Below are 22,543 nucleotides of genomic sequence, written 5' to 3'. Positions count from 1 at the left end.
CCTTCCTGGAATACATTTCAGCAAAGAGAACTTTTTCCCCGCTAGACAAATAGCATGCATCATTTCACTAAACCACTACAGCTTCCCACTACTGATGGCCTGTAAAGCAGCCTGAGCGTTGCAGAGTGACCCGAGTGATCGGCCCTGAGCCCCTCGTCTGCTACTCCAACTAAACCCGGTTGTTCCCTCCAGAATTTCGTGATCTCTTGCGAGCAAAAGGTCAGATTTTGTGGCAGTAATTATCATGTACTATTGCTTAAAGAAAACTGAACAGAAAATACGCAGATGTAAATTGTTGAATTTGCATTGAATTCCAAAATGGCCAGAAACTGGAGGGACTGAGGAGAGTTCAGATGACTGGGGTCAGATAAGCACCCAGTGTCCTACCAGATATGTTCTTCATTAAGAGTTAAGCCCGACTGTGTGTGTGTGTGTGTGTCTCTCTATTTCTTCCTCTCACTCCTTCACACACATAGTACCTTCAGTCTTGTCAGGCGCACACACACACACACACACACACACACACACACAAACCAGTCACATGTCTGACACCCCTCCCGCCCAGGAAACCCCTCGCCTGCAGTTTCCTGCAGGTTGCCACAGAAATGGCAGTGTTCCCCTGTAAATGTCCAAACAATAATAAGCGGATCAGAACAGCCCATAAAATTAATGAGTTTTTCAGGGGAGGAAGAGAGGCGGGGATCACACCCAGCAACTCGGCAAGGATGACGACGAGAACCACAACACATACACCACTGTGGATACTGTGCAGGAAGAAAAAAGAGGGGCGTGCATGAAAAGTTGGGGTCCGATTCGTGTGTGTGTGTGTGTACATGTGTCTGTCTTGTTGTGTGTGTGTGTGTTGTAGAGGGCCGTGCCCATTGGGCTGTTGGAACACTCCTTCTTTGTTTACCGAGTTGCACAAACAGCCCCCCCCATGTCCCCCACCCACCCCATGAGGTCACATAGCCAGCTCTGAGTAACCAATCACTGGACAGACGAGCCCCCCCTCCCTTGGCCTATTGGCCGTCTGGCCTGCTCACTGCTTTTGCAGAGAAGAGAAACATTGTACTTTTCCACTCAACAACAGAGAGGGAAAAAAATCGTCGGCATCCTCTATCCCCCTCTTCCTTCTTCTCTTCCTCCCTTCCTCTGCCTTCTTCTCTTCCTCCCTCTCTCTCCCTTCTTCTCTCTCTCCCCCTCTCTTGCTTTCCCTCTCAGTCTCTCAGAGTGTGAGATGGTTTGTGACGTGACTGAGCACACACCCCACACCACACTCGCTGCTGATGCTCCTGCCCCCATTGCACACATTTTGTCCGCTGTGAGGACTGCAAAAGGCTGTTGCTTCACCGGAATGACTGGTGTTGGAGAGAGAGAGTGTGTGCGTGTGCGTGTGCGTGTGCGTGTGCGTGTGCGTGTGCGTGTGCTATAAAAGACGGGTAGTATTTGTTTGTCCAAAGGCTGCATTGAAATTCTCCTTAATTGCCCGACGATCTTCAACCAAATTAGGCCTGGCCTGGTCCAGCCTCCATACACTGATGAGCGCACCTGTAGCAGCCTACTAACAGCACCAGGTGCCCTGGTTTTCAAAACCCAACACACACACACACACATACACATACACATACAAGTGTACTCTATGATAAAGACTGTGTGCCTAGCAGCTGAAGATAATCAGCAGTCTAATATGTACACACACACACACACACACACACACACACACCAGTAGGTACTCAGTCACGCACACACACACACACACACACACACACACACACACAGTATTTCATTCATACACAAATGATATAATCATGAATGTAGGCCAACATGGAGCACTAAGGCCTGGTGGTTATCGATCAGGAAGAACACTTACCAGGAGAACAGCTCCATAATCCATGACAGACCACCCACACACCCACACACACACAATCCTATGTGAAGTATGTGTGCAGGCTCCAGATGGGGTGCTGAGGGCCAGAGGGCATTGATCTGAGAGCTCTCTCTGCGGATCAGGTGTCTGGCGTGACGTGATTACAGCTGCCTGTAAAAGCCTCTGCAGCGGGCATTAACGGGCGGGAGGGACGCTGATCCCTGCGAGTCGACGCGCTAATCTGCCCGCTTGCCCGTGCATTACGCGGCTCTACGACACATGGCCAAGTGATTTGTGCCCTCACACTCGAGGAACCGGCCCGCAATTGATCAATCTCCGAACATGTGTAGCCACACAGGCAAAAGTGCACACGCGCACACAGACACACACAGACACACACAGACACACACATTGTGCAGGGTGAGACTGCTAGTTCTGTCAGGCCGGTTGGCTCAGCTGTGGTAGAGGCTGTAAAGCTGTGAACCATGCCAGCCATGCAGAGTATTCCTGATATGGCACGGCACACAGACTTTAACAGAATCAAGACACAGCTCTGAATATGGAGAAAAAAAAACACACTCTGTATTCTGTGTTAGCCTCTATGTGCGTGTGTGTGTGTGTGTGTGTGTGTGATAATGTGTGTGTCCATAATAATGTGCATGATTATGTGTGTGTTCATAAATGTTCTGTGGACCTTAGACTGGGTTCTATGTATCCAGTTTGCATGTGCTTTTGTGTGCTGATATCTGTATGTGTGTGAGTGAGTGTGAGTGTGTGTATGTGTGGTGTCTGCATCATGCCGGGGATGCCACCGACCTCAAGGGAGTGGTGAGGCTGCTATTGTCATGGTGATTAGTGGCATCCTCCCTGCCTGGGAAGAGAAGGCCACTATGGGTACATGCCCTACCGCAATCAGGGGAGAAGGACAACAAAACCCAAAGGAGCTATACCACACACACACATACACACACACACCTCATTCAACAGTCACTCACATACATGAACTCTAACCATATAGTCCTGAACATACACACGCATGCAAAAACAATGGGTTCACACCAGGGAACAAAATGTGTGTGTGTGTGTGTATTTCTGTGTCGGCGAGAGAAGTTGCTGCTGCTGCACCGCTCTGGATGTAAAATACGGGCGCTGTTCCTCTTTGAATAATACTTAGGTTGTCTGTGTTCCATCTCATCATGTTAAAACATCTTACCATAACTACACGACAGGGAGAAGGGTAGGAGCAGGAGAGGGGTAGGAGCGAGAGGGGGAGGTAAACACAAAACATAAGCTACACAATTCCACAATCTGAACAACTTCTACTGCTACCATCAATGTTGTGGAACCGGAGAACTTTCAATCTCGTGCTACTGACGTGCTACGCAATCTCTTACCTATAGCTCCCGCAGGCAATATGCTACGCACTCTCTTACCTATAGCTCCCGCAGGCAATATGCTACGCACTCTCTTACCTATAGCTCCCGCAGGCAATATGCTACGCACTCTCTTACCTATAGCTCCCGCAGGCAATATGCTACGCACTCTCTTACCTATAGCTCCCGCAGGCAATATGCTACGCACTCTCTTACCTATAGCTCCCGCAGGCAATATGCTACGCACTCTCTTACCTATAGCTCCCGCATGCAAGCATTGCAGATTCTGACTGTACAGTGTTTGCAGAGCGGACGCGAAGGACAAGAGGAGGCTAAATCCTTTGGTCGTCAGCTCGTCCACTATGAAAGCCAAGGCCATCAAGAGCTTGCACCGCCATAACAGACAGACACTCTTAATTGATTTAGTGACTGATTATTAGTTTGTTTTTTGGTGTGGACCAGGTTGGACAAGTATGAAGATAAAATAATGTTAATACATAAATGATATCCATACTAGAAGCAAAATGTACCTTATTTCTTAAATCCATTCTATACGTGGTGTACAAGGAAATGAAAATAAAAAATTAAGAAAGTGTATTACTGATACGTAGACATTATGTTATGAAAGAAAAATGATGCAATTCATCTACCAGCCCAGTTTATTTTGCTCTCTGGTTCACACGCACCACAAAACCTTGAGTTAATGCACACACACACACACACACACACACACACACACTGTGACACACACAATGCTGAGAGATGACCGTCACACACAGACATAGAGAGTGACGCACACACACACATACACGCAGTGACGCACACACACACACAATGCTGTGAGATGACGGCCATGGCTCTGCAGAGTGAATGAGCTGACAGGACAGAGTGAGGGAGCAAACGTGGGTTGATAATGTGGCATCAACAATATGCATCCTGCTGATGGCACTTTCCCTTACTGTATCACTCACTCACACACACACACACACACACACACACACACACACACACACATTCCCTTCCCTGTTCCCCTCTGGCATTGGGAACAAGCCTGTGTGTATGAGTGAAGGACCTTATGCAAGTGAGTGTGTTCATACAGAGTGGTAACATGATTATAGGAATGTCTCGACATGCCCAGATTCAAGCACTGACCTCCTTCTCCAAACTCTGTAGAAACTAGCAAGAGAGGAAGACAGAATGAAAGGCACCCAAGGCAATGATTCATGCCCCAAACTCTTTTACACACACACACACACACACACACACACACACACACACACACACACACACACACACACACACTTTAATGAAGAGGTGTCGTCTTGCTAACAATGATGCTTTAATAAGTAGCCAGAGCAAAAAGCTAGCTAGCAACCCAGAGAAAAACCAATGTTCCTCTTTTCTCCCTCTGCTGCTAGAATGTTCTAAATTCACACAGTTGTTTTTAGAGAGCCTTTGAGGGGGAGAGGGCAAATGAACGAAAGACGGGCAAGAGAGAGCGAGAGAGGAGGAGAAAGAGAGAGCGGGAGCGCGGGATGGCATGTTGACAGCCGTTGAAACTAGGCCTCACTTGTCATTGTGTGTACTGAGAGGCCCAACGAAAAGGAGTTGGCAAAGACAGAGAGAGCAAAGAAAGAGCAGAGGGAGAGAGTGAGTGGAAAGAGAGGGGGAGAGAGTAAGAGAGAGAGAGAGTTAGAAAAAAAAACGAGGGGGAAATCTGTTGGCCCCCCCAAGCCTGTTGTTTACCCACCCGCATGCTGGGAGCTCTCTTGGCCGGTCAGAGTAGGCTGCCGGGCCAACGGCCACAGTCCAGGCCAGCTGAGCACCGCACTCCGGATGTGTGTTTGGGGAAAAATAAAAGCATTCACAACAAAAACCAACACCCAGTGGACCAGCACCACAGAGAAACACACACACTCACACACTCTGTCTCCCTTCCACACAGCACTGATGCATAGCCAGCAGCGGACTCTTATATGAAAGCAGGTGTTTGCCCATAGCTGATGGAACCTCATGGTGCCGGTTCACCCTGTAAAGTCCAGCTAACAGATCGTCGTCACCCATGCAAACTACTACTGTTTGACTGATCTCAGAACAGGTGGTATTAACCAAGCTGTGTCTCCTCAATGGATCCATGACAGCAGCTCTCTTAATCTCTTGCCATGAAGCATCATCATCATCTGAGGTGAGCCAGCAGCTGACAAAGCAGGGACAGACAGATCTTCACCCCATTGAAATCCTGGTTCTACTGTCGGTGTCCAGCATATGGAGGATGTCTGGTTCAGGCCAGGCCAGTCCAGCTAGACCAGCTAGCCCTTTGACTGCAGCCTCCCGTCCGCCGGTAGCTCACACCCGGCAGGAGGGAGTCACCTCCAGGGGAGGGTCTGCCAGCCTATAAACGCCTACGGGGGGGAACCACCCACCCATGGCAGGGAGGTTGGATTGGAAAACTCACAGAGGTGCTGCTGCAATGTCCGTCACGGATCGCCACAGCAACCTCGTATTGCTCAAACTGCTGATCGACTCCTGGCAGGCGGAGGCATTGAAAGTTTATTGCGTGTAGCCAGGGCACAGGCTTCCATCAACCCAGCAAAGAGTCAGTCAGACCCTTAAAAACAAACGCTATGGGAAAAACACGGACTTGGCCCCTGGTGGTGCGTTAGCACGTTCGCTGCGGCGGCTAACAGAGACGGAAGGGGATTGGGTGGGAGGAGGCTGTTCCCCACGGCTCGCGGCTGCAGCGCTGACTAAACTAATTAGTGGCCTGCACGCACGCATCCTGGGCTGCAAACACGGACTGTGCAGTCAGGCTCCACATGGGCTTCTGTCATAACTAACACAGATCTGCTTTCCTCTCGCACAGACACGCACACACAGAGCTGCATGGCTGAGGAGCTAATGGGACTGTTGTCTGAAGGGACAGGCTGTGTGGGTCCACTCCATCCACTGTGCCCCCTGCAATACTCATGTTAATCTGCATCTCACACACACGCAGAGACACACACAGAGACACACACACACAGACGCAGAGACACACGCAGAGACACAAGCAGAGACACACGCAGAGACACACACAGAGACACACACAGAGACACAGAGACACACACACACAGGCGAGACACACGCAGAGACTCAGAGACACACACACACACAGAGACACACACACAGGCGCAGAGACACACGCAGAGACTCAGAGACACACACACACACAGAGACACAGTGACACACACAGAGACACACACACAGTCTGACTCAGGGTAAAGACATCTAGCTGACCTCTGATCCACATGACACCTGACCCTCTCAGGGGCAGACTGACTGAGAAGGGACCAGGCACAACCACAGGCACAGGATGTGGGCATGTTTGAGCCCTGGCTCCAGCACAGCACAGCACTGTGTGTGTGTGTGTGTGTGTGTGTGTGTGTGTCTGTGTGTGTGTGTGTGTGTGTGTGTGTATCTGTGTCGTAATGGAAGTCAATGACTAGAGCGATCAATGAGGGGAAACATTAGCAATCCCACTGGATGAGAGAGAGAGAAAAAGAGAGAGAGAGAGAGAGAGAAACAGAGAAACAGAGAGAAGGGTGGGGGAGCTCATGAGGTAGAGAAGATGCTATCAGGGCTATAAAAGCGCGCACACACACACACACACACACACATACAGAGACACACCACACACAGCAGGAAGTGCCCTCTGAGAAATTGTGTGTGTGTGTGTGTGTGTGTGTGTGTGTGTGTGTGTGATCAGTGTCTGCATCTGCAGACGCCCCATCAGGGAAAAGCAGAGCCTAAGAGGTCTGAAGGAGAGAGAGAAGAGAAGAGAGGAGGAAGGAGTGGATTCTATATCTCTCAGTTTCACATGGTTTCAACACATACCGCATACCTGTTCAGACCACACACACACACACACACACACGGAACTGAGGCCAAGCTTGACCGCTGTGAATTGTGAACATCTCGGGTGTCGGGTACATGTCGGGTCAGACCTTGTGATAGCATGATTAAAATAGCCCGATAAGGCTGGCACGCGTGTGCGTGTTTGCTTATGTGTGTGTGTGTGTGTGTGTGTGTGTGTGTGTGTGTGTGTGTGTGTGTGTGGTGTTTGTGTGTGACTGGACCAACACACCTTCAGGTGCACACAGGTAGTGAGATAAGCAGGAGTGTGTGAGTGCCAAGTGCGCACACACAGGGGCTATAAGAGGTGCACCCATTGTGGCACCCAACCAGGACCAGTGTGTTTGCTGTTGTGAGTGAGTGACCGTGTGTGTGTGTGTGTGTGTGTGTGTGTGTGAGCAGGTGTTAGGGAGTGTCAACTTTAGTGACAGTTGAAGTGTGTCATTAACAAAAAAAACCAAATATGTCCATCGACAACAATGTTTGTGCATGTAGATAAGAGCACTAAACGCGAGTTATACGCGTGTCTGTGTCTGTGTGTGTGTGTTTCAGAGAGAGAGAGACACTGAGTGAGTGAGCGATCGATCAAGCATGCAGGCATGTGTCTGATCACCCGATGGAGATCAAGTGTGAGGGCAAGGTAAGTGCACAACAATCGACAAGCCATCCTTCAAGCAGTGGCAGATACATGTCACACACACACACACACACACACACACACACACACACACACACACACACACACACACACACACACACACACACTTCACTAAACAGTGTCTTAAATGGTTGAACTCAGGTCATATCAGACCTTAGCTTAGCTCAAGTATGTTTGCAACTGGGTTCTGATACCAAAGTGTGTGTGTGTGTGTGTGTGTGTGTGTGTGTCAGCATCTGAGGTATACTCACAGCTCCAGGACTTGAGAAGAGACTTGATGCTGATCTCAAAGAATACCGAGTCCTGAAGGCTCAGCATGACTCCACCCGGGAATTGTGGGTAAGAAATGAAAAGGCACGAGATGGGCCGGCCAGTTCCGCTAGCCTCACACTCCAGCTTCCTTGTGCTCTGGCGCTCCCAGACACACACACAAACACCACACACACGCACGCAGATATGCGAGCACACACAAACACACTAAGTCTCCTTGGCTCTTAAGTTTTAGCCTCCACTCAGGCTACTGTTGGGGTGCATGCTGCTGAATACACACATTTGCGCACACATACACATTTGCGCACACATACACACACGCACTTACACACACACACACACACACACACACACTCAAGCACACGCACAAACACACAGATCAGCTGCTGGGAGGAGAGAGGCCCATCGGGAGAGGCAAGTTCAGCGGAGAGGAAAAAACTGCCCGGGGGAGAAAAAAGACCAAAGGAAAAAAAAGCGAGGGAACGGGACAGTGAGAGGTGCGTGCCGTCCCGTTAGAAAAGTGATCCGAAGCGTCGGTACAATAGCCAATCCACCGAGTCGCGCATCCTGAGCCGGGTCCTGCGTGACGGGAGAGGAGCAGAGCACTGACAGAAACTTCCGGTGAAAGCCTGAGTGTGAGCGAGGCGAGCGAGCGAGTACGACTGTGCCCGTGTGTGAGTGAGTGTCTGTGCGAGTGTGTGTGAGAGGGAGAGAGAGGGGAGAATGGGTGCAGAGAGAGGGTGAGACAGAGAGAGAGAGAGAGAGAGAGAGAGAGAGAGAGACACACAGAGTGAACGGGCTCTTCCCAGCAGAGAAGGGTGGGTGGGGGGTAATCGGCTGCTGCTTGCTTCCTCCTCTCCTCTCTTCCTGTGTGCGCCTTAGTCCTAGTGCCCGCACGCATGCATGCACTCCACATCAGCTCGTGTCTCTCTCTCTCCTTCTCTCCCTCTACCCCTCTCACTCCCTTTCACTCGCTCTCTCCATTCGCTCAGTCAGTACCCTCCCCTCTCTACATGCCCCCTCCCCTCTCTACATGCCCCCTCCCCCCTGCCCCTTGCTTCTGTTCCCTCTGTAATGCACGCTGACTCCCTCCCTCCCTCCCCAAACAGAGAGCGTTTGTTTCAGTGGCTGGGGGGTGAGAAGGGGTGGGATTGGGGGGGGGGGGGGGGGGGGGGGATTGGCGTTGACGTCATCAACACGCTGCCAGCGCAGGCTGGCCACTGTCCAGCGCTTCTAATACATGTCATTATAGCTGCTACTGCACTTCTCCCTCTCTTTTCGCTCTCTTCATCCCCCCCCCCCGCCCCCCCATTCTCTCTCTCTCTGTGGTGGCTTATCAAAGGCACACATCCTCCACAGACCCAAGCAATAGTGATGTGTCATCTCTGCAGCACAATCAAAACCTGAGAGGAAAGGAGAGAGGAGGAGAGGAGCGGAAAAGGAGGAGGAGGATGGGGGAGAGGAGATGATGAGGAGAGGGAGTGAGGGAGTTGCACAGACAAGATGGAGCTGGAAGAATGTCAGCCTGTAGTTTTGTTTCTTCTGCTTCTGGCATGTAGACTACAGGTAGGAAGTCATGGGACCTTCTGACACACACTCACACACACACACACACACACACACACACACACACACACACACACAGCTCACCAAACACCTGCCCGCGGCAGTAGGCGATGCCCTGGCACAACAACCAATGTTACTAAAACACAGGGGAGCTAATCCATGCCACCCCATGTCACACATGGCCTGCCAGGTACCGTGCGCTCTCACACTCTCTCTCTCTCACACACACACACACACAGACACACACACACACACCCAATCAATCTGCCAGACGCACATACAGTGGTTGTACACATTACGCAACTCACACTCTACAGTAACAAGTGTTCCACTGTAACGGAGGTGGATCAATCATCTAATCTAAATCTCTTCAACACCAGTGTACTGAAGCCTTTAGGACCTACTTTAAAAAACACACACACACACACACACCACACACAGGAAATGTCCGCAAGATGCTTTAACAATGCAGAAGCAACACACGACATATCCCCAACACCACCTTTCTGTTTCTCTCTCACACACACACACACACACACACACACACACACACACACACACACACACACAGAGAAGCATGAGCACATGACACCATCTGACTGCAGCCTAAGCAGATAAAACAGGCCACACAAACAAACATCAGATTCTTCTTGGCTGGGGAGAGGGCAGGATTGGATAACAATGCTCCATTTTCCATTTCGCCCGCTTCACTTGTGCAAATCTGTCCTCTCGCTCTCTCTCTTTCACCACATCACATGATGGGACCCGCCCAACTGGAGTTATGCAAAGCGGGAACCCAGCATTCTAAACAAACAAACAAACAAAAACACACACACGCACTCTAGCCAGCTTTCTCACACACACACACACAGACCCACAAAGCATCTCTATAAAGACCTGCATTGTGTCTACCATTCCCCATTTGCACTGCAGTGCACTCTGGCGGAGCTGAAGCAGCACACTCATCCTCATACTGGGTCAGACTCAACAGTCTCCCATAACTGACCTCAGATCAGGTCCGTCCGTCTCATAGCACATGACTCTCCTACCTCACCCATTACACAAGATTGCACGGGACTGATCCGTAACCAAGCCAGAACAAGACTCACAAGGCTCACTGTGTTCCTGTGTCTCATCTGGTACAGCAATGAAAGAGCTACAAGAGCTAAAACCAGACCATGTGTGTGACTCCCCAGCAACGTTAGGGAGTTCTTCCCTAAAGGGTCTTAGAGATGGGTCCACATGGATATCCACCTGCCCGCTCAATGAAGTCCATGTTCTGTACTGGATGAGCTCACAGCCGAACAGACTGTTTCATAAGCCACTAATTATCTATCTAAAAACTACTCCTAACTATGTATGGCTCACACAGACACACACACACATATACACACAAACACACAGACAGACAAAAAAAAAAACACACACAAATACACAAACACACAGACAGACAGACAGAGACAGACAGACAGACAGACAGACAGACAGACAAACACACACACACAGACACACAGACACACAGATACACATACAGAAAGACAGAGTCACAAAGGGCCCTGTTCTGCCTGTATTTGGTGTAAACAGCAGGACTCTGCCATCATCTCTGCAGGAATGCTGCTCCACAGTCAACAGGGCGCGGGCCTGCGTGGGTGCCAGTGGCTTTGTCAGTCAGGCTGCCAGAAGCCTACCCAGCCCTAACCCCAGGCCCTGCCCCTCACTCCCTCCCTCCCTCCCTCCCTCCCTGCCTGGGTGGGTGGATTACGTAAGCCCAACCGCCACAAGCTCTCCCAAGCTGTGCCACCGCACTAAGGTTTCCACAAACAGGGTGTCAGGCTGCAGAATGGTCATAAATACAGTTTCTCCATCCTGTGACGAAGCTTACGGCTATGGAGACGTGAACATGTAAGCTGAGACGTATACTGGCAACTGTCTTTAATGACGTTAACACTGACATACTAGCATGGTTCATTTTACTGTTATGGAAGGACTGAATATCGAACACAATTCATCAATAATCCCATGGATTCATTCTGGGCCCTCTAATTTCTCAGCCATGTATAACACAGATAACAGCATTTCTGGGAACTGGAAATGTCCACCCTACCCTTTTTCTAATTCTACAGGTTTCCATTGCCAGGCAAGAGAGCGATGTCTTGAGACTCCATTAAAAAAAAACACAGAAGCATCCCACAGAGAGTGCATTATGCATCTGTAATCGCAAAAGCAGCCCATTAACGGGAAAGGGCGGCCATTTGCAGGTAAAGAAGGAGAGGCAGGAAAGTGCAGGCGTGCCAGAGCGACCTGGTGTGGTGTGCTGTGGTGTGCGACTGGCGGTTGCTCTCCTGACTCCAGACAGTCTGCAAGTGCAGTGAGTCCCAGGGGGCACTGAGAAAGAAGCACTTCCTGCGCTGAGTGTTCCGACTCGAGCGATGCATGTGTGTGTGTGTGTGTGTGTGGGGGGGGGGGGGGGTGCAGGAGGAGAGCGCGAGAACAAATCGATACGAGCGGTAACTCTAGCAGTGACCTCCCTCCCCCTCTTTTCCGGGGCGGCAGAGGACAGACGAGGGGCGAAGGGTACGTCACCCTGCTGCCCCAGCAGAGGTGCATGGAAAAACTACATACCCCACAAACCTTTGCGGAACTACAAGCAATCAGCCAGCGCACATGAGAATGCCACTGTGGCTGGGACTGCTTCAGAGGCCTGATAAGAGAGCCTGAGAACCTGGCGTTGGAAGGAGATGTGATGCTGAACCTCGAGGCGGCCATTATCCGCCGTCCCCTCGGGAGAGGCAGCGGAGCCTTTGTTCTCAGCGGTGTCCTCTCCCGGCCGCTGTTATGGCAGGGCTGTGGAGTTGTGGTCCCGCCGTGCGCCGAGTAAACAGACGGCTCCAAGAGGCTTCCTAAGCAATGGCAGCACATTACCACCACTCCCAGTCAGTGTGTGTGTGTATCCGTGTGTGTGTCTCCGTGTGTGTGTGTGTCTCCGTGTGTGTGTGTGTCTCCGTGTGTGTGTGTGTGTCTCCGTGTGTGTGTGTGTGTGTCTCCGTGTGTGTGTGTGTGTCTCTGTGTGTGTGTCTCCGTGTGTGTGTGTGTGTGTGTGTGTGTGTGTGTGTGTCTCCGTGTGTGTGTGTGTCTCCGTGTGTGTGTGTGTGTCTCCGTGTGTGTGTGTGTCTCCGTGTGTGTGCGTGTGTCTCCGTGTGTGTGCGTGTGTCTCCGTGTGTGTGTGTGTGTCTCCGTGTGTGTGTGTGTGTGTCTCCGTGTGTGTGTCTCCGTGTGTGTGTGTCTCCGTGTGTGTGTGTCTCCGTGTGTGTGTGTCTCCGTGTGTGTGTGTCTCCGTGTGTGTGTGTCTCCGTGTGTGTGTGTCTCCGTGTGTGTGTGTCTCCGTGTGTGTGTGTCTCCGTGTGTGTGTGTCTCCGTGTGTGTGCGTCTCCGTGTGTGCGTCTCCGTGTGTGCGTCTGCGTGTGTGCGTCTGCGTGTGTGTGTGTGTGTCTGTGGTATGGTTCAGGCTATTGTTCTCATGCTTGTTTGTTGTTCAGCCAGGTTGGCCTCTGCTCTGGGGTGGGTCATGTCTCCCCTCCAGCCCAGCACAGCCCAGCGCTCACGGCATGATGCAGCAACGAGACCAGCAGCCGCAGCAGCATCAGTGGCTACAGCTACCACAGCAGTCAGGTTGCTTATGAAGCACTGACCCAGGAGTCCACCTGGGATTTCAACTGAGGACCAGCAGTGAGCACACATCCCGTTTGTTGTCTGACTGCACTGCCATCTCCCTGTACCCATGCAGGCAGGCAACTGGGAGGCAGTCAGGGAACTGGGAGGCAGTCAGGCAACTGGGAGGGAGGCTCCTGCTGCTCTGACGGAGGTGAGCTCACCAGGGAGTTACCCGCCTCTGCCCACGAGAGAGATGATAAGAGAGGAGCCGGCACGCACTGGGGTGACACCCGAGGTCAGCCATCCCCCACCCTCCGCCCGTATCCACCTCGCCGAGACAGAAGAGTTGTCTGGAGTGGGGTTCGCCACTGTGGCAGCAGCGGTGATGGTTGCTCTTACACAGAACCACGGGTCCACACCCTACCACAGCAGCAGCAACAGAGAGAGAAAGAGAGAGAAAGAGAGAGAGAGGAGGAGAAGAGAGGGAGAGACTGGGGAAGCACCAGCTCTGCCAGGATTTGAATGCCAAATGCGGCTGGAGTGAGCGCTGAGTCATTCTGGAGACGGCCTGCAGACAGCCTCACTGTACTGGAGAGAGAGAGAGAGAGAGAGAGAGAGAGAGAGAGAGAGAGAGAGAGAGAGAGAGAGAGAGAGAGAGAGAGAGAGAGAGAGAGAGAGAGAGAGAGAGAGGGGGGAACACGCTTGCTCTATTCACATTCATTTTACCCTGGATATGATGGGTTCTTTCAAAGTGTTTTTTACCGTGTGTGTGTGTGTGTGTGTGTGCACGTATGTATGTGAATGGATAACATGAATCATGTTGTGAGGAAATGCTCATCAAAAACGAACACACGCACACACACACACACACACACGCGCACACACACACACACACACACACACACACACACACACACACACACACACACACACACACACACACACACACACACACACACACACACACACACACACACACACACACAGAGGCCAATGCGTCACAGTTGCATCTGAATACTGATGTAACTACAGACTTGTCTTGGTGATGTGTGTTCCGACTTCAACACACACACACACAATTATACATATCAAATCAACCTACTCAAGTGTCATAGCCCAAATGTCGAGAGGGATTTGCCTAACATCAATTAGTTTATCCTAGGGGAAGAGTAAATGTACATAAATATACATCACAGCTAACTCACGGCAGATTCAGCATCCACAGTTGCATGCACACATTTTATGACTGTGTTAAGAACAATTATTAGTTAAGAACAATCGTTCTTCTTACCACTGCACTTTCACAGAGACAAAGGGAAGCTATGAAAGCTACCCCTCAGCTAGAACACTCCTTTACCTGCTCAAACCTGACAAGTTCAACCAGGGCCACACAAAACACACAAATCCCTGATTCAAACACACCCTTGTGTTTTCAGCAGGAAAGCGTCAGCACCCTTTAACCAAATAAGTGCCTTAATCTCATCACTCACAGCAAACAGGACACATCCCAAAGCCTGCTGAGCTCATTGTGTGATTACATGACAAATAAGAGAAGGAAGGAGAGAGAGAAATAGATGTATAGTGGGCCCATGGTTTGGTAGGCATCACGTTTTTTGACGGTCACGGTAGTTCTGTGTTTCCTGGCTGGAACACCTTGCAAAAATGGAAGAAAAGCTTTCACAGCATTACATTGCCAGCTATATCAGTTAGTGTGTTGGCAAGTTTCTATCAGTGTGAACTGGGCTGTTGGTGGTGTTTGCAAGGTTTTTGCATGCCTTTTAGTAAGGTAGTAAGCTTGCTGGTTTTGGAACAGAAGTCCTTATTCCCTTTAGACAATACATTATTTACTTTGCCTAAAGAGAAATAAAAGTTTCTATTCAGAAAAATGGCAGAGGCTAAGGTAGCTGTCACTTGTGAGTGATTGATAGAGCTTGTCTGTGTGTCTGTGTGTGTGTGCGTGATGCACTGAGCATCTTGAGAGCAAGTTTCTTCAAGCACACCAGCACACACACTTCCAGTTAAGGGTGTCAACCCAGAACACTCACACCACACCTCACTACTACTCACTTTTTTACAGTGGAATATTCAAAACAGGACACACACACACACACACACACACACACACACACACACACACACACACACACACACACACACACATCTGGTCAAACAGTACGAACACATGCCAGCGATGTAAAAAGCTTCCATCCCTTTGAGTGGGCGTGGTGTAGCGTGTGGAAAGAGCATAACAGACTAAACTAGTAAGCTAGTAAGCAGGTTAGCAGGCTATCTAGTCACTTGCTTTAAAAACAAAACTGTCCTTCTGTAAAAGTAAGTAAATATCTAACATACCAGGAACAACAACAACAAACGCTTACCAGGCCATCCAAGCCTTTCCTTTTAGGAAATTAAACGACCGAGCGTGCCATAGTCGTGCAATTTTCAAACCGTCAGAGACATCAACAAAACAATCTGACTGGCCACCGCCAGCGAAAATCGCTATTCATTTGCATAGGATTAAACTTCCCAACTTTTGTTGTGCGCTTCATCTGAATCGCTGGTCTACGTCACAATGGATTGCCTCCCAACAGAAATGAATGGGATTTAGTGTGGGATAAGTGTCACTTATGCCATCTGGGAGTATTCCGCCTTCAGGTGACTCCTTCAGTGTCTGAGGTCTTAACTCAAACTACAAGTTACCCCTTTAGCTAACCTGGAACAGACTGAGCCACAACAACATGATCCAGATTAAAGCTATCTAACTAGGTGTGCTGAAACTACCCCCAGTCCTTAGCCGTGCATTTCTCTCTCTCTCCCCTGCTGGCTCAAAGCAAAAGCTATTCAGTCACTTGGAGAAAACCTAGCAGTACCCCAAACAGGAAAGCCCTACGGTGTGTGTGTGTGTGTGTGTGTGTGTGTGTGTTCTGAAAGGCTTTGAACTCAGCAAACCTCCCCAAAAAAGTGTCAACCACAAAGTGCCATCTCCTCACTTTCCTCTTTGCCACTGGGCACTTTTCCATTCCGCTCAGCAACTTTTGGGGGAAAATCGAACCAGAATTCATTATTGTAAAATGAGAATGAGAGAGAGGGAGAGGGGAAGAGGGAGAGACAACAAAATAAAGAAAGAAAAAACTATAAGATAGAGAAAGCTAGTTGGAAGTGTAAATAAATGACTGCTTCAGAGCAGGCCTTTAGATAGCCTTTTAGTGCACATGGCCTATAGTCTCTCTGGGGGCCAGAGAGGTAGGTGTGTGTGTGTGTGTGTGTGTGTGTGTGTGTGTGTGTGTGTGTGTGTGTGTGTGTGTGTATATATATATATATCTATCTGAAGAAGACAGAGGTGCTTGCTGGGATAGATGTGTGTGCGTGTGCGTGTATAGTCGTGCTCTGGAGCCTAACCGTGCTCTGCGGCAAGCTTGTCCAGACAAGCAGCTTGAGACACAAAGCCCTACCGATACACATTCACACACACAATTTATCTCTACAACCCAGAGATAATAAAATCAAAGTAATACACACACACACACACACACACACACACACACACACACACACACACACACACACACACACACACACACACACACACACACACACACACACACACACACACACACACACACACACACACGAAGAAAGACCCGTATAAATGCATGTGAACACACGATCACTCAAACAATCATGATGAAAGCTCACGTTTGTTTTTTCCCCCCATCCACATACCTACTGCGACTGAGTTGGCAACAGGATGCAAGCTAAAAGCAACTAAATGCAGCCTGACTTCCACACCTAAGCCAGAAACACCAGCCCAAACCAGATGTACTGAGCTGGTAGGTGACAGCATTCTGGAAGAGATCGCATTTGTTTTGTTTGTGCATGCTGATACCAATGCCCTCACACACACGACACAAACACAGACAGACCCAAAGAGTTGCACTTTATTAACTGTGCACACGAACAAGCGTCTTCACAATCAGTCAGGGGGGCTCAGGTTTATAGAGTAGGACTACACAACCACAGTCATAGGCATCATGGCATCATAAGCACATTTCTTCCTCAGAAAACTGGTGGCGCAGAAGAGCTTAACTGAATTTGTATTAACAGGTGCCCAATAGCACTCTTCCATTAGTCAGTGCAGTGCACACTTGCATGGTCTATAGATACATGCAGATAAGAAACAGTAGATAGGAAATCACTTAAGTCCTATGTAGTGTGGCTGGTGATGTGTGTGTTTGTGTGTGTGTGGGGGGGGGGGGGTATACCACAACAACCTCCAACTTTCCCAAACTGATTTTATTTATACAGTTATATTTATACAAACTCACGCTCCCAGCAGGCAGAGGAAAGATTCCAGAAAGAGAATGGAATAGGGGAGGGGGGGGTTGTTCGAAACATTTTTGGACACAAAACACTGCAAGGTTTGTGTTTGAAACAGCTGTTCCGCTGAGAGGCTGGGAGAGGGAGAGCTTTTAAAAGACTTGTTATTGCAGCACTCTATCAGCCCAGGGCACGGAGGGCGACCAGATAAGGGCCGGGAGTTATCGCGCTAGGCTATCTCCGCACTACATTTTACAGCCTGACTTCAACCTTAACCTCCGACCTTCTTTCGAGTGCGGCAGAGCAGCCGTCAGGGCTTCACGGTGCTTTTGCCTTACGAGTGATAATTCAGCACGGAGTGGCGGGAATGAAAACGTGTATGAGCGGCGACAGAGAGGACGGTTGTGTTTCGGTTCAAACAGAGAGAACGACAAATGTGAGTGAGTGTGACAACTGAATGAATTTATTCTATCATGGTGTTCTGAATTAGATCAAGGAGAGGAGCCGTTCACACTCACACACACACACACACACACACACACACACACACACACACACACACACACACACACACACACGTCTCTTCATCAGGAATTCTCTTTCTCTCTCTTTTTCTGCCCGTGTTGGGCTCTCTCTACCAACTGTTTGTTCCCATCTGTACCTTTCTGTCGGTGTCTGTAGAGGCGTGAGAGCCTGGTGGATTGGGCCAGCCCTTCCTGGTCCTCCTCTATGGTCTGGCCCATGGTCAACAGGCCCAGCCGCTTCATCCTCAGCAGACGAGGCCCCGAGTCCCGGGGCAACACCTCCGCAGCCGTACCTTGAGTCACAGATCCGGTGGAGGCACTCCCGTCCCCGGATATGACGCCAGGAACGAGGCTCTTGAGGAACTCCATGTCTGCACCCGTGTGTGCTCACACACACACACACACACACACACACACACACACACGCAGACTTCGAAGCGGACACGCTTACTCCAAACGCCGCTCTGGCCGCAGGCTCATGTCACTTCCTCCCTTAGGCTCCATCTCCGCGGCAACCCCACGGCAGACCTTTCTCCGGCCAACAGCTGTCACTCCTGCCCTGCTGAGTAGCTCGCCCCAAACGATCCAAGAGCCTCCAAGGGAGCACTGTCACCAACACCACTGTGTGTGTACACTTCCTGGTGTTCTTTCCCAAGTGCCGTTTTCCAAATTAAATGTGAAAATCCACAAATGCCCAACTTTCAAATATAAATCCTCTTCAGTCCCCACCTGGAAGTCCTGGTTGTAGTGCAAATGAATGTAAACACACACACACACACACACACACACACATTCAAAAACACTCCCTGAGATCAGAGCTCTCTGAACCCGTGGCAGAGTGACACACACACACAGCCCAGCTGTGCTAGACCAAGCTAAAAGACAGACACCAGCTACACTCCTGCTACAGGTCTTCACTCTTCTCCAAACTTCACCGCTCTCTACCTGTGCCTCTGTTTGGGCTTGACAACCAGGAAGAGAGAGAGAGAGAGCGAAAGAGAAAGGGGGGAGGAGAGAAAAAAAATGAAAAGAAAACACACACGGTGAAGAAGAGCCATCGCCAGCCTCCTCAGGGGTGGGCGGTGATATCAGTGTGGGCGGAGCCAGGATGCTATCAGGGGCTGAACCTGAACGTGTTCCACAGGAGATAACGTGCAACATTAGCTCCTGGCCAATCACAACACAGTCAACGCAGGCCACACCCCATTCATGAAACGAAAGAGACAACCTAAGAGGGGAGGGGGGGGGAGAGAGAGAGAGAGAGAGAGAGTGAGAGAGAGAGAAAGAGGGGGGGGGGGGGGGTGTAGACTCTTCCTTGGGGTAAATGAGTGAGAGAGAAGGAAAAGAGGGTGTGGCAGCAGCCTGGAGTCTGCCAGAACAGATAAAAGCTTATCATGAACACAGGCATGTAACCCATACAGCAATATGCATGGTGTACGTACACACACACACACACACTAAAAAGACTGGTGCATTCATTCAGCAGGTGCTGCACAAACAGCCCCAAGGCATAAAGTGGCCTGAGCCCTCCCCATCTCCTGGAGAAGGCTAGCCAGCTCTAGCCTCGGAGTGTATGTAGGGGAGGTGCAGCTATCTAACAAAACTCTTTCTCTGATCAAGTCTTTTGGAGTGTGTGTGTATGTATGGGTGTGTGTGTGTGTGGGGGGGGTACAGTTTGTTGTCCATAAATCAATGATGGTGTCCCGCACTGGGAGGCCTTTTTCCTGCACAAAGAGCCCCCCCTTAATGCTGACTCACTGCCACGCATTCAAATGAGCCCATGCTTTCGCTGACAATGTACATCGCTATAATGCCACACTACCTCTCCCTCCTGCCCTCCAATCCCCATACCACACACACACACACACACACACACACACAAACACACAAACACACACACACACACAGCAATAATCAGAGAGCGAGAGAGAGGCAGAGGTAGACAGAGCATGACATCATTTTATTCTTCCTGGCCTGTTCTCTTCTTCACTTCCTGCTTTTTCTTCTTCTGCTCCTCCTCTGGTGGCACCACTACACTGATTCCACAGCAGAGCCTCTCTGAGCCATCAGCAGTGTGCCGCTAGATACGTTCCCAGATCAGTCATGACATCATCTAACAAAGTGCCGGCCGCCATGTCCCGGGTCCTTATCTAATCTAGCAGCACTGAGAGAGAGAGAGACTCTGCTCTTCTGGAACAGTTCCCATCTACAGCCATCTCAGTTGACTTACAACATACAACATTTACAGTTTGACTGTTCCTGAATCAGTTTTTAGACGGTAAAAAGATGAATCGTGCCTGGACTGGTGTTAAGTTGTATGTGTGAGTTTTAAGCACAGGTTGTAGAAGAAAACAGTTAAGGGTAAGTGGGGAGGCTGGGGGGGATTGTGTTTGGCAGCTGTGACGCAGCAAATGCAGACAGTGGGCAACAGCGCCCCCTGGGACAGCTGGAGGAACTGCAGCAGCCGCAAGAGAGGAGGAAACCGAACTTCTCACAAGGGCCATTCTGTAAGAAAGGGTGGAGTCCCCGTTTAACCCATCACTCACTCGCTCTCCCTCACACACTCACACTCACACACTCACACACCCATACACCCATACACCCAAACACCCATACACACGCACACACACAACGAGCACAGGAGAAGTTAGTCAGCAAAACGTTACAAGAGTGGTAGTGTCAGTGTGTTTGAAGGTGTGTATGTGATGATGTGAGAGAGGAGCATCCCACTCTAACAGGAAATGTGATCCTTCATGGTGTAAGAAAGTGTCAGCTCTGGGATGATGTAATGGTTTCAGCACCACTTGGATAGTTCTCCCTCTCATGTGAGTGTGTGTGTGTGTGTGTGTGTGTGTGTGTGTGTGTGTGTCTGCACCCATGTGAGATAAACACACATACAGAAAAAAACACAAAAAACACACAACATACAATAATAACAGTGCCAGCTCTGAGCTACTTCCCTTCCCATGTAAACTTTTACTGCGTACGCGAGTCACCCACTCGTTACACAGAACTCTTTGTGGCTGTGACACTCAACCGACAGAACTAATGATGTTGCATAAGCAGTAAGTTGCAGCAGTAGCAGCAGGGATCAGAGCCACCAGCACAGCAGCGCTCTCTGTGGGACAGGCAAGGAAGTGCAACAACAAGAACGTCATCTACAGCCAGTACAAACAGGCATTGAGGCTGCTGGACATGTGGATGAAGGACGCCTCTTTATGAATTTGTGTGTGTGTGTGTGTGCGCGCTTCTATGTATGTGCGCGTGTGTGCACAAGTGAGACAAAGAGAGAACAGAATGAGACAAGAAAAGACAGGGGGAGCGGGATCAATGGGGGGGCAGGGGGAGAGAGAGAGAGAGGAAGAGAGAGAGAGCAAGAGAGGTGCCTTGTGCTGGTTTAGGCCTGGCATGTCTCGAAATATGAGAGAGGGGGAGAGATTTCTGCCAACATCATTTTCAAAGATGATCAACCACCTAATTAAATACGTTTTGTGCGGAGTATTTCATAAAACGCCATGCTGAAAACAAATGGCAATATCAATACCGGCGACATCCTAAGTGCACTTGTCCTTCAAGCAAGTCATCTGAGTTTTATGTGTTGTCGCAATATAGTTGATCTGGACAATCAGACACAGTATATCAACTTGCTGAAGGAAATGTGTCACCAATGGCGACCGACAGGGAAAGAAATGGTCGCAAAATGAAAAATGTAGGCACACTGCCGACCACTTTAGTTGCCATCTGGAGTCCTGTGATACAGTCACCTTTGGCAGGGAGAGGGAAGGGAAGGGGGAGAAGCACAGAGAGCGCTGAAAAAAGGGCCATAACAGGATTGATGATTAAGGCACGTGTGTGTGAGAGAGTGTGTGTGTGTGTGTGTGTGTGTGTGTGTGTGTGTGAGAACAGAGAAGTCAACATAACTCCCAAAACATGGGGACAGTCCAGTTTCCTCAGTTTTGTCCAACCTGCCCTTGTGCAAACACTACAACACAAATATGAGAAGTCAGTCAGGCCTGCTGTCCAAAGGGTAGCAGACATTACAGAGAGGTCAGAGTGATGTGGGAACACAGACACTCAGAGGTTGGAGTGTGTGGGTGAGTGAGGGAGGGTGTGTGTGTGTGTATGTGTCAGTCACAGGGCTGACAAACATATTATATGAGTGCCTATAGCATGATAGAGCAAGCTGAGTGACAGCTGAGAAAGCTTGAACTAAACATGAACCCACCATGAGTGCCCAGGCATGCATTAGTGTGTGTATGTGTGTGTGTGTGTGTGTGTGTGTCAGGACAAGCGAGTGATGTGTGTGTATGATCGCAACAGAACTGAGTGTCGGGCCCAGGGTGGGGTCAACCGACAGAGCAACGGGTCAGAACAATGGCGAGTGAGAGAGAGAGAGAGAGAGAGAGAGACAGAGAGAGAGAGGCCC

At 49.9% G+C, this 22,543-nt stretch overlaps 1 protein-coding gene across 5 annotated transcripts in view; it reads right to left on the bottom strand.

The window, feature by feature from the left end:
• fryl (furry homolog, like) overlaps positions 1–22,543 on the bottom strand; it is a 94,107-nt gene that overhangs the window by 62,394 nt on the left and 9,170 nt on the right. For 2 of the 5 annotated variants that reach the window (XM_080833205.1, XM_080833206.1), the window contains exon 1: positions 18,255–18,387. The exons of 1 other annotated variant lie outside the window; for it this stretch is intronic. In XM_080833205.1, coding sequence (XP_080689331.1) covers positions 18,255–18,360 — 106 coding nt within the window. In that variant the 5' untranslated portion in view covers positions 18,361–18,387. Of the gene's footprint in view, positions 1–18,254; positions 18,388–22,543 lie in introns of those variants that run through there. 2 more of the 5 variants (XM_080833202.1, XM_080833203.1) reach the window with 1 other exon arrangement.

The sequence above is a fragment of the Sprattus sprattus genome (genome assembly GCF_963457725.1).
Source record: "Sprattus sprattus genome assembly, chromosome: 2".
Taxonomy (NCBI): domain Eukaryota; kingdom Metazoa; phylum Chordata; class Actinopteri; order Clupeiformes; family Clupeidae; genus Sprattus; species Sprattus sprattus.
The sequence above is the reverse complement of the archived record's forward strand: the minus strand, read 5'-3'. Positions and strand labels throughout refer to the sequence as shown.